This window comes from Typopeltis vanoorti, chromosome 15 (assembly GCF_054136105.1).
Source record: "Typopeltis vanoorti isolate ZY-2024b chromosome 15, IOZ_Tvanoo_1.0, whole genome shotgun sequence".
Lineage (NCBI taxonomy): Eukaryota > Metazoa > Arthropoda > Arachnida > Uropygi > Thelyphonidae > Typopeltis > Typopeltis vanoorti.
In genome coordinates, this window is record NC_143563.1 from 49,632,589 (window position 1) to 49,650,007 (window position 17,419).

The window sequence follows — 17,419 nt, forward strand, 5'->3', positions numbered from 1 at the left end:
CGAGAACAATTGCAAAGAAATGTTATGTTCAAGTGGTTCAAGTCGTGATATTAGGCGCTGTCGTTGCCATCTAACTCGAGACGAATTGGAACTCACCGGTGCTTCCGCTGTGTTGCAGAATTTGTATGTCTAAAGCGGTGTATTGCAGAAATTTAAAAATACAATATAAAATAGCAGACTTTTATCTCCATTTATTTATTTTTATTTTTTACGTTTTGTGCCCCAAACCAAGTTGGGTCCGACTTTTTCGCCACGCCCTCGTTACGGCTCTGCTCGTTACCACAATGTATTCTATCCACAGTAAAGTTTGGTAGCGAGGAGTAATGGTGTGGGGATGCATTCAGCTGGTTTAGAGTGGGACTACTGGTCATTGTCCATGGTTCCGTGAAGGCAGCTCGGGGCCTTGATATTCTGGATAATCAAGTTCTGCCTACACTGTGGAGTTTTTATGGAATGGATCCATGTCACTCTCAAGACAATAACGCCCCATTCCACAAAGTTGCAGCTGTTATGAAATGGTGTGAAGAGATGTTAAACAGCTCAGAGTCCTGACCTCAACCCCATCGAACACCCGTGGAACGAATTGAAGCGGCAATTGAGATCCAAAGTAGCATGTCCTCAATCTGTCGTAGAACGCAGTGCTGCTTTAATTGAGGAATGGTGAAAAATTCCACCTGATGTCTGGCGCACATTGGTGCAGAGCCTCCCTCAAAGGTTGCAGAGGCCAAAGGTGGACATACCCGATATTAGGATTCGCCTGCTAGTATCAGTTGTAAATCGCTAAAGTGTCTGGACAATTATCGATAATTAGTGTGGAGTGACTACCCATTACAATTATGAATTACAATGGTTACGATGAACAGATATGTATTTAGAGAAAACGAATGCCTGCGATGATTTTCCTGTCATGAACTTCGATGTATTTTAGTTCTCTTTCTTTCTTATGAAGAGAACTGAATCCATGACCTGTTGATTGAAGAGGAGGTGTGCTACCACTCAGACTACCCATGTCGGCATATAGGACTACTTAGAGTGGTCTTGATTAGACTCACTAATGGAAATGCATGGAATCGTGATTACTAGATCCCACATGAATGTCCTGGACAACTGGCTGTCATACATCGAAAAAAACTTAAGATATTGATCCTGGGACTTTGAACTTGGCAACATTCCACGTGACATCGAAATGACTGGCATCATCAAAATTGATCTAAACCTGATATAATAATCATGTAGAGGTGGCACGAGTTTTCCGGCAGGAAACCTCCTGCCACCTCTATATGATTATAACTCCCTGCCAAACAATGTCGGATTTTAATTACATGTAATCACACGAATTACACGTAATTCGGCTGTAATTCCAAAGAAACAAAATCTATATAGAATAATTATGCGATGAACTAGAATACGCAGTGGGGGAAACAGGCAAGACGTTATCTTCGTTACTCTAACTTAGTAATGTGCACTATTTTTTCCACAGCACCTTTATTGTTAAAAGGTACTGTGGAAGAAATAATATTGTTGTTACATTGGCAATCATCTATACATTTAGACACAGCCATGCGCGAAATAAAATAAAAAATATATAATTTTTATGAATAATCACTTTGTTTTAGAATGCTGCATGACTGAAAAAAATGATACAGTAAAATTTGCTCATTTCCCTTACTGTGGCAAATGAACGTCCCACATCATTCACGTTTTAGCTAGTTGAATTTTGATTCATTTTGTATTTTGATGAGATGAAGATCACCTCGTGCCCATTTTCTAAAAGTTTATCATTCTGTTTCACAAAATTCTCAAGGAAATTAAATACTTTTGCATCTATGTTTTTCTTAGGAATGCTTTCTGCTAATTAAATATTTAATTTTCTCCCTTACCTGACAAGCATCTTTATTCAATTCTCCTCCTGCACACATTTTACTTTCAATTATTATCCCGCCATATTTTATCACACACTGGGCATGGGAAAGTATTGGTAAATCGATTTCTTGGAGAATCTGGCTTTCAACTCCTCCTAAAATAAAACGCATAATTTTTTTAGGAAAACATACACATATAATTTTGTTGTTTATTTTAACACGTATTGTTAAACGAGGTTGACTAAATAAATATAGTCTGTGGAATGTTAATTTCTATTTTCAGTGTGAGAAGCTATAGCGCCATCGCTTTTAAATTGATAACACAGAAGTTTTCAACTATTAATGCTAATGTCGGTTTACCAACAATCTCCACAGGAATTTGAAGACTTCAGTTCTCAACTTTGTAACATACCTACCAATAAAAATTTTGTCGGACAACTTAGTAAATTGTCTTCCAAAATAATGCATTTACAATTATTTCTGCAGAAAAATGAGTGAATCGGATGACAAAATGTAATTGTTCTAAAACGATCCAGATATTAATAAAATAACATACGATCACCGAAATATCCGTAAAAGAAATTGAACACGGCACTTACAGTGAACATCCTTAAGCCCCTGAAAAAAAAAAAAAAAAAAATGAAACCTCGAAAGTAATTCATAATCCTCAAAGAACATGAATAAATTTATTTGCAAGCAGGGACGGCTCGTGCCTAGGTACTACGGAACAGCAGCACTCCACTCCCAATTTTTCTCGATATATAATTATATTTATTAATTTATATTTGCTTGTAATATTTAATTTTATCATCAGCAATCCTATACAATTCTCTTATTTTGTATAAAAAATAATAAAAATCCATCTTGTAGCACTTAGGAGGGTGAAGGACGCTAGCAGCACTATATTTACCCCAGTGTCATATTGCTAGTATTTGGTACGCGCGCAAGCATATGCACGCCATAGGGAGAGATGAGCTATTAGCGTAATGAGGCACTGTCCGTCGCGCAGTTGCACTGTTGTTGATATGCAGTTTGCGCCAGTAGTAGAGTGTTCGTAGTGCTTATTGTGTTTACTCCGTCTCTTTAAATATTTGGATATTACAATTAAAGACATAACATTTGTTATAGTTTTTATTTTAGAACATTATTGGGGTTATGACAATGGATTTTATTTTTAAGTAATTTTGAATTATACTAAACTGCAGAGCCGGACCTAGAGGTATTTTTATCTGAGGCAGGAGGATTAATTTTCACCTCTATGTATATAGTTTTTTTTTGTATTTTTTATTTTATTTCTAATAAGTATTAAATAAAAATAAATAAATAAATGATTTTGGGAACAAAATAAATTTATTAATAATTAAATAAAAAAGTCACAGAACGCAGTAATAGTACAATAGTAGTAGGAACATAAAATTACACATATTAAAATTAAAATCACACCAACCTTAACAAAAGAAAAACAAAATAAGTATTACACATGAGATGAATTAATATTACAAAATTTTCAGTAATTTAATTTAATAATAGAGACAAAATAATATTAACAATACATATATAAATAAATGCCCAATATAAAATCTTTTTTAAAGTTTTACTTTTCTTACTTTTAGTGAAGCTAATTCATCAATTATATTAACAAAATTAATTTGTTTTGTAAATTCCTGTTCGATTGATAAAATTGCCATATTTGACAATTTTTCTTGAGCAAGTGATGATCTTAAATATGTTTCGATAATTTTTATTTTACTGAAGCCTCTTTCACCAGAAGCTACAGCAACAGGTAGTGTTAGGACTATTCTCAGGGTAACTTATAAATTTGGATAGGACTGAACTAAACTATAATCATGAATTGTTTTTAAAAGATCTAAACTTCTGGAATTAACGTCATTGCCTGATTTTTGAAACTGATTATTTCTGATAATAATTCTACAGAATTTATATCGTTTGGATATTTAAGGGATAAATCACAAGTTTTTTTTTTTTTTTTTATTTTCTGTATCCATCGGTTTTAATTTTTCACCTGTTAAAAATTCGAAGTTAGACGAAATCCCATACAGTTTTTCATATCTCCATCTAAGTTGTGTTATTAAAATATCTATTACCCCTTTCATTTCTACTGTAAATAAATATTTATCATTATAAGGATCTGATTGCTGAGATCAATAATCTAATTTAATAATTTGACTTCGTTCGTTTTCAAAATCTGTAGACAATTCCATTTCTGAAGCCAAATTTTCACTCTTAGAAAAAATATTTTCCCATATGGTGTCTCTCATTTGCTGAAAGGAATTAGATAACCCTTCTATTAAACATGAAGCTTTAATTATAGTTATCGTTTTTGATTGCAAAGCATTGTTTATTTTATCAACTTCTTGCAATATTAAATTCCATGTAGATAATGTAGATAAGAATTTAAAATTTATTTGTTTCAATATGCTTTTAATTTCAGCGCCTTGCAATGATGGATCATTTCTCAAATCAATTAATATCTTATACACTTGGGGTATTTGTTGGTGCAATACCTTGATGGCATTTGCTCTTGAGGCCCATCGTGTGTCTGTATGACCTTTTAAAGTCTCTGAACGATTCCGAAAAATGTGATCATGTTAGCATTTGAAGAAGCAGCATTTTTACAAACCAAATTAAGGCTATGAGCCGCACAAGAAATGTGCATAGCTTGTTCATTTTTTTTGAGAAATTATGGCTTGTAATATTGTAAAATTATGGCCCCATTATAAACACCCGCCATGTTTGCCCGATTGTCATATCCTTGACCTCTAACGTTTAGAATATCGAGTCCATCTTTTTTCTAATTTATTGACAATTTCATAGGCTAAACCGTTACAGTTTTTTCTTTTGTCGCTATAAAATCTATAAAGCTTTCCTCAATCGTAATAGAATCATTTCCTAATAACTACATATCGAATAATTTGGCACATTTGTTCGTGATGAGATACATCAGGTGTACAGTCAAACATCAAGGAAAAGTATTTCGATTCTTTAATTCTAGAAGGAATTTCAGTTCGAACATGGTTCCTTAAGAGTAAAAGAAATTCGTCTTGAATCTTATTAGATAAGTATGAAACAGACCCCTTCTTATGATTAGCAGCATGTTCTGCGATGGTCATATTGTATCGGCTTATTAATTCAATCAAGTTTAGAAAAATTCCTGCATTCAGATTACCAATAATTTCTTGCGTACCTCTAAGAGGTAAATTATTGTTTCCACAAAATAAAATTACATCCAACATAACACGTAAAATATTTCGCCATCTTTCATTTTCTGTCTGTATTGCTTTTTGCAGCAAATCGTCTATAAAACCGTCAGTTTTAAGTTTCTTTTCAAAGCATTTCCAATGGAGATACGCGTCGCGATGAAATACAGAATTTTCATGATCGGAAATTCGATTTAGATTTTTCCAATCTTTAAATCCTCGGATTTAATTGCAGATGGCAGAATACGTTTTACCTCCTTTACCAAAAAGGATACATAGAAAACAAAATATCGACATAGATATTTTTGAAAAAGTGAGCCAGTTACGATGGACTCGCTCTCCATTGGAACGTTTTTTAAAAAACCATTCCTTTGAAAATCTGCCATCCTCTGAAGCAGATTCCCTAACATCTGCGTCTTCTTCTTGTTCTGGTCCATGTTCAATTAGAACACATCTAATTTTATCCGTAATAGGCGGCCATGAAGGAGGATCGTTGAAATTAATAGAAATAAATACCTCTTTTTCTTGTTCTGTCGAATTTTCTCGTATTTCAATTTCCTCTTCTTCAACTTCCCTTCCTTTTTCTTGATCTTCAATGGTAGTGTTTTCTTCAAATTCAATCGTCTTTTCTTGAGTCATGACCGGTATTGTCTCGAGTGAACTGCTTGTATTTGAAGTACTCTGTTTTTCTAGCCAATTTTGCAACTGTATTACACTATGTTGATTTGTTTAATTTCTCAATTTTCTTCTTTTCCTATATTCAGCACCACTGGGTTTGCTTGACGCCATTAGTTCATCTGAAAAAGAAAAAATATATATTTGTAATGTAATCACTTTTGATTACATTACAAATAAAAATGGAAAATAATATTGCAGTCGTAATATAATGTAACATACAATGAAACATTTCTATAAATTTATATAATAGAAAACTTACCTTAAGTTTAACGTATTTAAAATAATACCTTCTGCTCGCTGTCATACTAGCACACTGCACAAATAACGCACAACGAAAATGCCCAAACTCGCGTGCCATACCGCTTACTAGGGTGATATCATACGAGGAAACGAATGTATCAAGCGAGAGCGTCCGACGCAAATCGTAAGTTTGCTTAAAGTATTTGACGAACATTGCAAGATACATTTGGGTTTTTATTTATTTTTTTTTATTTTGCAAATTATTAATTTTCATTTTTCACCAATTTGTCGCCCTTTCCCATTGTTCACCTGAGGCAAGTGCCTCGTTTGCCTCATCCTTGTCCCGACTCTGCTGAACTGTATAATTTTATCGATAATAAACAATAATTTTTCATGTTTAATTTTGTTTTAAATTTTTACCATAATTTTGGTATTTTATCCAAACACATATACACTGTACTTAGTGTGTATATATACAGGGCTGTATTAACCATTAAGCAAAATAAGCACATGCTTAGGGCATCATGGAAAGGGAGACACCACAGAATTTCTGCTTTAGTGAGATGACGAATTTAATTTAAATTAACTTTTAATTAGTTTTTCATTGTTTTTATCTTTTCTTACTGTTACCTACTTTGTTTCAATAAATAATAACACATGTAGAAGACCTAATAAAACTCTAACGTAACCATTTTATTTTTTATTTTTCTGTCTGTTTTAGGTTTTGTTTTAATAAATTATGTGTTATAAATGGTTCTAGAAGCAAATATAAAACAAATCATGTAGTTGTCTCAGAAACGCGCCTCCGGTAAAAGGCGTAGGTGTCGCAGAAGTGTGACTCCGGTAAAATCAGAGTTAATTAAAGCACGAAAGCACAAGATTCAGCTGTAAGCCGAAAATTAAATTGTTCGTAGAATTTTGCCTGTGATATGTGTGACTGTGTTGATTGCCACCTAGTAATCAACAAAATAATCTTTTTATTTCTGTATTTAACAGATCCCAAGAACTAACATGAAACGTGTTCAGTTAAGCGGTGCACAAAAGCGAAATCTATCAAAAAAGAAACAAGAGGAGACTTTGGAATTAGATTCCAAGACTGCAAAGCTGCACACAAGTTCCACAACATTATATACCAATTCCTGATCAGAGCCAATCTCCGTCATCAGAAGTGGACACAGATACCACTTTGATCACTTCAAAATCAAAATATGATGTTGGAATCATGAAGGTGTCACAAGCAGGTTTATCTAGCACATGTCTCACTACTGACCTCACTTTGTCTGTAAATTCTCTTGATATCTCTACTGCAAATGTTGATGCAAGTTGCTTTACAAATACATTCTGGGGTTGAAATAATTGCTGAAAATGAAAGTTTACTGGGCCATGGTGATGGTGGTGAAATGATCCAGTTTGCAAAAGATGAAGTAAATATAGCAAAAGATGAAGTAAATATAGCAAAAGATTCAGGGTTGTGGCTTGATTTCTCTGCTGATGACGTGGATTATTGGACTGCTTGTGGACCAAGTGACTGCCAACACCACAATGGGCCATTTGACAAGTCTTACCGACATTTCAGTAGTGGCAAACCAGTAAGATACTGTTCGCAGAAACTTTTTGTTGGGACAAAAGCCAATGGTGAGGAATACAAGAGAGAGTGGTAATTGTATTCACCATCAACGGGATCAGTTTATTGTTTTGTTTGTAAACTCTTTGGTCATAAAAAGTTCTCACATTTTGTTACAAGAGAAGGGTTCCGTGACTGGCAAAATACTAATGTAATTGATCAACATGAAAAAAGCACTACTCACCAAAACTCTATGCTAACATACTTAACTCACAGACAAGGTGTAGGGTTGGGACAACAGTTGGAAAAACAAATTCAGGAAGAGTATGATTACTGGGAACATGTCCTGAGGCGTGTCATAGCTGTTATTCGTACGTTAGCTGAACGTGGCTTGGCTTTTCGTGGAACAGAAGAAAGATTTGGATCATTGCAAAATGGGAACTTTTTAGGGCTGCTTGAGCTCATAAGTAAGTTTGATCCATTTTTAGCAGGTCATATTGCGAAATATGGAAATTGTGGCAAAGGAAATCCTTCTTATCTGTCCAAAGCCACCTATGAGGAACTCATTCAACTGATGGCTCAAAAGGTCCACTGCTTATTGTTGAGGAAGTAAAATCTTCTGGTTATTTTAGTTTGTCAGTTGATTCATCACCAGATCTGTCACATATCGACCAGTTAAGTGTTGTACTTAGGTACTTAAATGATGGACAGCCTATTGAACACTTTTTAACCTTTCTGGAAATGAAAAGCCATACCGGTGAGGAAATGGCAAATCAGGTGTTGCAGTACTTACGTAAAGTTTGTCAGCTAAACTTTTCAAAATGTAAGGGTCAGTCTTATGACAACGCTGCTAACATGTCCAGGCGTTATAAGGGGATGCAGCAAAAAAATTTATAAACAAACAAGCTTGCTATATATGTGACCTGTGCAGCTCATTCACTAAATTCGATAGGCCGAAGTGCTGTTGACTGCTGTCAAGAGGCGGTTAATTTCTTCTCTACAGTGCGAAGGTTGTATTGGAAATGAAAATGTCTTAAAATCCCTCTCTGATACCAGATGGGAGGCACATGCTATGGCAACGGCAATTTTGAAATGTTTCCTTCAAATTTTAGAAGAATTGGACTGTATAGCCGAAGACCAGTCACAAAAGGGAGACACTAGAGGAGAAGCAGATAATATTGCAAATAAGATGCAAGAGCTAGAATTCGTTTTTATGTTGAATTTTTGGGATGAGATTTTGCAAAATATTCATAGAGTAAGCCAAGTTCTACAGAATGAGGATGTCAACTTGAAAACATGTGCAGATCTGTATGGATCATTAGCTGACCAATTGTGCACTTCACGAAATGAATTTGAAAGATATGAGACAGCTACAAAGGAAATGCTACCAGATGTTGATTATAAGGCAGCTCAAACTTGCAAACGTATCAGAAAGAAGGTACCCAATGACGGAGATGCTCCAGACGTATATCTGAATGAAAGAGATAAATTTAGTATCACCACCTTTTACACAATTGTTGACAAACTTGAAACTGACATGAGAAGAAGAGGAGGGATTTACAAAGAAATATCAGAGAGATTTTCTTTTCTAAGTGATATGTGCCACATAATACTACTTCAGTGACTTCATCATCTATTGAAATTGAAAGGTATTCTCAGTGTTGTCAAAAGCTGATTGATGCTACCCAGAGGACTTGAACACTAATTTCTCAGCTGAGCTTCAGCAGTTTCACTCATATGTGCGCCACAAGTTCAGTGCAACAAAAAAATGTAAAAACAAGATTCAATCATGCTGAACGTTATAAAATAATTGTAGAAGACAATATTGAGTGTGCCTTTCCAAATAGAGACATTGCCTTTCGTATATGTTTAATATTAATGGTCACGAATTGCTCAGCTGAGCGTTCATTTTCTCAGTTGAAGTATATTAAAAATCCCATCAGAACAACTATGCAACAAGGCAGGTTGAATGCCTTAACTCTACTAAGTATAGAAGCAGATGTGTTACGTAAGATTAATTTTGAGGATCTGATCAAAGACTTTGCAATTAAAAAAAGTAGGAGAACACTTTTCAAATCTAAATAAAGCTGAAGTATACTAAAATAAACATTATTTTCCATCTTACTATAAGTTTTGTTTCATTTTGAAAAATAAAAATTAATTTTATGGTTTATTATTATTTATATTTTGAATTACATATATATGGGGCACCAAAATCTTTAAAATGCTTAGGGCCTCTATGGATCTTAATCCGGCCCTGTATGTATATTTCGAAAGTTGCAGAACCCCCACGATTTCAAGCCACGAGCCGCCACTGTTGACACTAATTCTATAAATGTAGAATACCCTGCAATATGGTCAGAGCAACAGTGGCTTGAACGCAAGGACAAACATAAGTGGCTCATAGCAAAGAATAGATATTTAGGTTGAAGTGATTGTTCATCAGTAGGGGACTTAGGACTTCACAAAACTTAGGTTATCTCCCAGTAACGAATGGGTGAATTGCACAATTACATTTAACGGTACAGAAAAAACTCAGCAATTGAAATACCTAAGAACTAAAATTTCTGCCCATCAGGCATCTATAGCATACAAAAAATGCGAATCAGTTTTAGCCGAGTCTAAAAAATCTCAGTTAGAAAGTTTAACATTACAACAAAAAGAGCATCATATCAGTGCAACAGAAAAAAATTTTAACACTGCTTATCGCTTGGTTAAGAATGATCGACCATTCAGTGACCATGAAAATTTAATTCAATTGCAAAAAAAAAACGGACTTGATGTTGGGATAACTCTTCATTCACGTTACAGTGCAGCCGAAATAATCAAACATATTGCATCAGAATTTAAAAAGAGACAGATATCAGAACTTACAGGTGCTGATCATAAAATTTTCATTTTAATAGATGAGTCAACAACATTAGGCAAGCAATCTGCTTTAATAGTCTATATTAAAACTTTCATACAAACAAAGATGAAATTATATTTTTTGACTTAATTACTCTTGCAAACCAAAATGCTGAAACAATCACTAACGAACTTCTTAAATGCCTTTGCTCATACGGTTTCAATGAGTATTACCTGAAGAGAAACTTGATTTGTTTTGTATGTGACGATTCAAGTGTCCTAGTTGGTAGATCCTCTGGTGTTGGGAAATTGCTTCAGATTAAACTGCAACAACCTAATATTTTTATTTGGCACTGTCTTAATCATCGTTTGGAGTTGCCTGTTCTTGACTGTATTGCTGACATGAATGCCATTAATCATTTCAGAAGTTTCATTGACACTATTTATGCCTTATTTAGTCAATCACCAAAATTATGACAGAGTTGCAAACAGTAACCTCAAGCTTGAGTGTCCAGTTAACTAAAATTGGAAGAGTCCTAGATGGTCATTGGGTTGCTAGTAGTTTCTGATATGTGTCTGCAGTATGGAATGCATATATAGCATTAATTGCTTATTTCAAAGAAGCAGCTTCTGATTCTAAACGAACGGCCAATGAAAGCAAAAAATTCACTGGGCTTTATAAACGCATGGAGTCTATCGAGTTCCTGAAGGACTTAGCATTAATGAATGATGTTTTGGAAGAACTGAAAAACTTCGGTATATAGAAACAAATATAGAAACAAACAATTCGGTATATAGAATCGCTGAAGGAAAAGCCAGAAGAAAAGAAACCTGAAGCCGGAATAATCTTGGGATCTCTTTTCTCTTTCACAAATAATAAGTATTGATAGACTTCAGTTCCTTACAAGCATTATTAATAATTTTGAAAGACGTTGCTTTACCACTGTTGCATCACATCAAAAAAAGTAAAGATGGCAACCATGAAACTGAAAGTTATAACCAAATGTTGGCTGACTTTGAAATTCTAAATCCTGACACATGGCCTGAAGATGAAAAAGAAAACTCACGATATGGCGAAGAAAATATTATTTTAGAAGAATGTGCGCACGATTCCGCCTTGAAAATGTGCGATCCATTTTACATGGATTTCGAGAGTATTTCGACGAAGGAGGGAAGAAGATGCCCTTTGCTTTGGCCCCTTTGTCAAATGCAGTTACAATATACCATGCAGCACGGCTGAGTGTGAACGAGGATTTAGTGCTATGAACGTTATAATTACAAAGTTACGCACAAAACTCTTAATGAAAACGTTTCTGCTGCAATGTTTATCAAGCTTAATGGACCACCACTTTCCACATGGAATGCGCTTCCTTACCTCAAGGCATGGCTAGTGCATCACCGGTCAGCTGAAGATCGACAATCACCACATGTAGCAGAGAAGAAAGACGAGAGCAGGGAAATTTGGAAATATCTTTTAGGATATTTCCAAATATCCTAAATATCTTTTAGGATATTTCCAAATTTTAGGATATTTCCTGGCGAAATTTGGAAATTTCTTTTAGGACTACACCCCCTGATAATGACCAAGCCGAAACGAAATAAGTGGTTAAACTACTGGGTCACACAGCTTAAATATATCATTGTGGAATAATTGGTAATTGGAAACACACTTAAAACGCAAATTAGAAACCTACGCCTACACCCTTTCTTTGTTACTAATACTAACAGCAATCTTACTTTGTAGTTATTATATAAAAAAATATAGCTGCCAATGTATCAACAATCCTTGTCTCTCTTAATCCTTTCAACTGTATTAGCGGTTAAGAGTGGCGGGTAGAGGACGCTCGGCCCATTTCCTTGTGAGCTTTTAACGGTTGCTGATATTGTATCTGCTAGAATGGATTTCAGTTCTTCTGTATTTAGAGTAGTCTCCAGGAGTGTAGTCGGGCAGTCTGACGGATTAATTGGCTGCGGTGATTGTCGGTAGTCGTCATAAACTTTTCAGCAACAGTTGCTTTTAGGAAGGATCTTATGTCTGATATCTTGGCCTGGCGATGCAATTGGCTATTCCTGATGAACCAGGGAGTGTTCAGCGCCATCCTTAGGCATTTATTTTGGATTATTTATAGCTTCTTGATATTCCTTTCAGAGGTATTTCCCCAGGCTGGTGAGGCGTAGGTTAGGAGAGGTCTTACCAATGTTTTGTAAAGTAGAATCCTGTTGTTCATGTTTAGGTGACTATTTTTTGTTTAAGAGGGAATAGAGTTGGGCAGTGGTCCAATTTGCTTTGATGATGATGAGATCTGTCTCCATCCTGATGTGCAAGCGTTTATCTAGTTTTACTCCTAAATATTTGGCAGAGGTTTGCTATGGTATAGATTTTCCGAACATGTGTAGAGCTTCTATCGGGTTTCCTCGTCTTCTGGTGAAGAGTACTGAAGAGTAGTTATTATTTTTCCCTTTCGGGTTGATGGAGATCTGCTACCTGAAGAACCACTTTTGGCGTTCGTCTGCTGCAAGTTTGGAGTTTCTTGGCGACTAGTTCCAGACGTAGTGATCTGGCAATGATGATGATGATTGTATCATCAGCACAAACAGCGGTGATCGTAGAAAACATTTTAGGAAGGTCTGCCATATAGATGGAGAAAATCTGGGGGATTAGCGGGGAGTCTTGGGGAAACTCCTGTTGTGATTCTTCTTATTGGAGATTTGATTTCGTTTATTTTTACTCTGAATCTGAATTTATTGAGATAGGATTTGAAGAGTAAGATGAGAGGTGTTGGGAATTTTGCTTAGAATAGTTTGGAAATTAGACCGTAGTGATCTTGTCAAAAAGTAGATCTTGTCAAATTCTTTGGCAACGTCGCCAATGTATTGTCGCCATTCGAATTCTTCGTTGATGTGTTTCAACAATTCGGTAAATTTGATGTATTATAGAATGGCCTTATTTGAATCAGAAGTGTTATCTGGAACAATTTACGCATTTTCTGCTCCTTTTTGATGCAGCGAGAGAACTGCGCGTTCTGCGACTTTGTCTATGCAAGTAACTAGCTGATGGGGCAGTAATTATTATTATTATTATTATTATTATTATTATTATTATTATTATTATTATGTGACACCTCCAGGAAGTCCAAAGACTCAACGAGTGTGCCAACAGCATCGATCGATGAACACCTTCCAACTACTAACCGTGCTCAAACTTGCTTAACTTTTTGTGAGCCATTAGTAGCAGAGTAGTTTTGAGGGAATTGCATTTCTTTCACCAGCTTTGGAATTAGGAACCAAATGGATTCATCAGATGTATTTTTTAGATTGATAACTACTTCTTCGTACATGGCTTATGTAAAAAAGGGGATTTGTTTCATGTTTCAAGTCAATTTTTGAGCAGAGAGAGAGAGAGAGAGAGAGAGAGAGAGAGAGAGAGAGAGAGAGAGAGAGAGTAGTAAAAAAGATTTTATTGATTCATAATACAAAATAATACTGTAGTAACTGCAAAAATGTATTCATATTTTCATTTATGCTGTATCATAGTAAGAATTTCAATGCATCACAGTGATTACTCATAAAAGAGAAATGCGATAAATCGTAACCAGATTTACTCATGGTGTGAGTAAAAAGGAGTTACTAAAACTTTAGTCATATTCATAGTTTAGGGTGTGTTTTAGGGTTAAATCATCATGCATCCTGATTTCATATTTGGCGAATTTCGTTTTCAGTTTATAGTGAGAATAATTCAGAGGTAGGTTAATTTATTTGTATTTGCTTAAAGTAGTATTAATATGTAATACCAGTACAAATAATGAAGAGGACATAAACAGACGAGACGGACTTCGTCCAAGTTTATAACCAATTCATGCGACTCGGAAAATTCTTAGACACCAACAAAATTCTTATACAGAAAATCCCTCACCATCACCACCACCACCTTCTGATGCTAAAGAAGATACCTCAGACTATCACAGTTACCAATCATCTGATCAACTGATAACTAGCTGATGTTTTCAGATCCATTTGCTGAATAAAAGAATGCGTATTCTACCCAAAAATATAGACTGTTGGGAGCTTCACAAAATTCCTTGACAATAGCAACCTGCTCTAAATAGTATGGGGGAAAATCTGATAGTTGTACTTCGCGGAGTAACAGAGTCCATATCCACAGAAGAAATTGCAACCTATCTTCAAAACAAAGGCTTCAACCCAGTTAAAATTAGCAGTACGAATAGAGCAAACAAAACTTAATATATCCCCTAATATTAGCTGAAATCAATACGAACCAAAGACATATATGATCTGCAAACAGCCTGTGACACATGGTTATAAAAAAAAATCCTGAAACATAAAGCCATCACCACACAATACCACAGATGCCAACGGTTGGGCCACGTTCAACGTTGTTGTAAAGCGGATTATCAATTAGTGAAATGCGGAAGTAAGCAGGCAACTATCTCCTGTATAAAACCAAAAACGCAACAGCGAAATGTGCTAATTGTAGAAGACCACGCCCACTATAGAGGCTGCTCATATTTCACACTTGTAATAAGAATTACTCAACAAAAAATCCACCACTGGAAAACAACTGCTCTCCCATCAAGTGATGGGAGAGCAGTTTTATTATTCTGAAACACACTCAGATAATGCTGTCGGTATTTCTGAATGACTAGCCCGAACAGAGGACCCACATCAGTACAGATTATCAGTTCGAATGCCAGCGGCTTGAACAATAAAATTTTAGAACTAAAGGAATATACCACACAAAATCAGGTAGACGTAATCGTCATCAAAGAAACTCATCTCCGCCCAGCCGACAAACTCGGAATCAGACACTACAGTCCTTACTGGATTCCAGGTGCGGGCCTCCGCTATATTCATCAGAAGACACATAAACCAAACCGCACTTGCAGTCTCCCTCACCAAAAACCTCAAAGGCACCGTGATAGAAATTCATAAAATGCGAACTCAGGCAGCCTTAAAATTTCTTAGTACATAACCCTCTCTAAACAAAAAACTTCTTGACTAAACACAGGAATAACAGTAATAATTGCCAGTGATCTGAACGCCAGGCACAAAACCTTGAAGATTGGTTTCCCCAACAATAACGGCAAACCATCAACACCTTCGCCGTCATGAGAAACAGCAGTTATCGGGTCCTGTAGAACATATTCACTATGGCGGCACATACTACCCAGATGTACTAGATGTAGTAATACTGAAAAATTTAACACATACCATTACAAACGGCCAATGAAATCAATTTAGACCATAACCCCATCATACTCCAGTTAGGCACTGCACATAATTTCTCCGTAGACAACACTATCGCTATCAACTGGAATCAACTCCCTGTACGTCTTAAAGAAAACTTTGGACCAGTCCGGCGCATAACTACTATTGAAGAAGAGAATGCAACAAGGAAACCATTAAACTGCAGTGCATTTCTGTTAATAAAATCTTCCTCTAGAAACTCAGGTACTAACAGAACTACATTCAGTTACCACTATCACACGCACACCACCAAATCGGCTTCTCGAAGAAATAAATTCACTCATCCAGGAGAAATACCAACTCGCCAGTGCAATAAAACTATGGCCCTAGCTGATCGCTAAGCATTCAACAGAGCTTCAAATCAGGTTTTCGCTACCCACTAAAGGACTATCTCAACAGGTAATGGGTTATAAAACTCCAACACCAAAACTCTAACAATGAAAGTGCTCCGAATTTGCCGCAGACCCCTTCCTCCAATCAGTACCAGACTTATGTCGCTAGCAGAGGTTCAGTAAATCATCAGGAAACTAAACATGAAAAAAAGCACCAGGTTCAGATGGGATCTCTAACAAACCACACAAATTCCTTCCCTGCAAAGGCATCATGCATCTTGTGCCCATTAAAAATGGAATAGTACGATTTTTCACTTCTCTACACGCTGGAGGTGTAGCTAGAGCTTCCCCCCCACCTGGAGCGGTCCCTGAGTTTGCTTCCCCTCTAAATACACACCAAAAATACTACAGAAAGTCCAAATGACGTAGAGAGAAATAAATTAAAACACTATGTTTATTTTTGAAGTAAAACATTAATTTCAACATTTTAAAATGTTATTTTTCTTGCTTTTCTGTTAGCAAAATCGTCGATGAGATTGGTGAAGCTTATTTCATAGTAAACTAGGTAATTAATTCGTCATCAATTTTATTTAGAAAACTCCTCTCACAACTAGCAACACTTACAGCAATTGTGATGAAAATTCGCAGTAGTATTACAATCTTTGGAAATGAGTTCTCGAGAGTGTATTTTGAAATTAACTGCAAAAGTTCAAAAAAGTTCAAAGTGCCGCCCGGGGCGGACCGCTCCCTCCGCCCCTCCTTAGCTACGCCTCTGCCTATTAGCCTATATTTTTGCATAGGCAAAGTAGCAGAACATGTAGTCCTCTCACGGCTTCAAGAAGCAGGAGAAAACGCTCAAATTATTCAAGATCAACACTTCGGATTCAGAAAAGGACACTCAATCACACATCAGAATTACAGAATTGTTGAACACATCAACAATGGATCAAATAAATAAACACTTCGGTGCTATCTTCTTGGAAGTGGCTAAAGCATTTGGCAAGATTTGGCACGAAGGTCTAATTCACAAACTATTCCAAGCAAAATTCTGAAAATATCTCATCTTATTCATCAATCCCTGTCTCAACAACCGCAAATACAGCGTAAAAATAAAAGAAATCAGATCTGCAGTAAGAAGAATTATTGCAGGAGTTCCTCGAGGCTCGCTGCAACCCCCCCCCCCCGTTTTTTCTCCATCTATATCGCAGACCTTCCTAAAATATTTCCTACTATCACCGCTTTTATGCCGATAATACAATCATCAAAGCATCCGAAAAACTGGAAAAGTGGTTCGCCAGGTGACACTCTTCATCAGTACGAAAGAAAGCTCTCCAGTACTCTTCACCAGAACATGAGCAAATCTGATATAAGCTGTATACACATGTTCGGAAAACCTATACCCTGGCAAATATC

General features: G+C 35.9%; 1 protein-coding gene across 1 annotated transcript in view; it reads right to left on the minus strand.

Annotated features, from left to right (window-relative positions):
- Nucleotides 1-17,419, minus strand: part of LOC150098753 (transmembrane protease serine 9-like) — a 65,642-nt gene that overhangs the window by 22,818 nt on the left and 25,405 nt on the right. Inside the window, exon 12 of the mRNA XM_090405741.1 lies at nt 1,881-2,017. Coding sequence (XP_090261867.1) covers nt 1,881-2,017 — 137 coding nt within the window. The remainder of the gene's footprint in view (nt 1-1,880; nt 2,018-17,419) is intronic.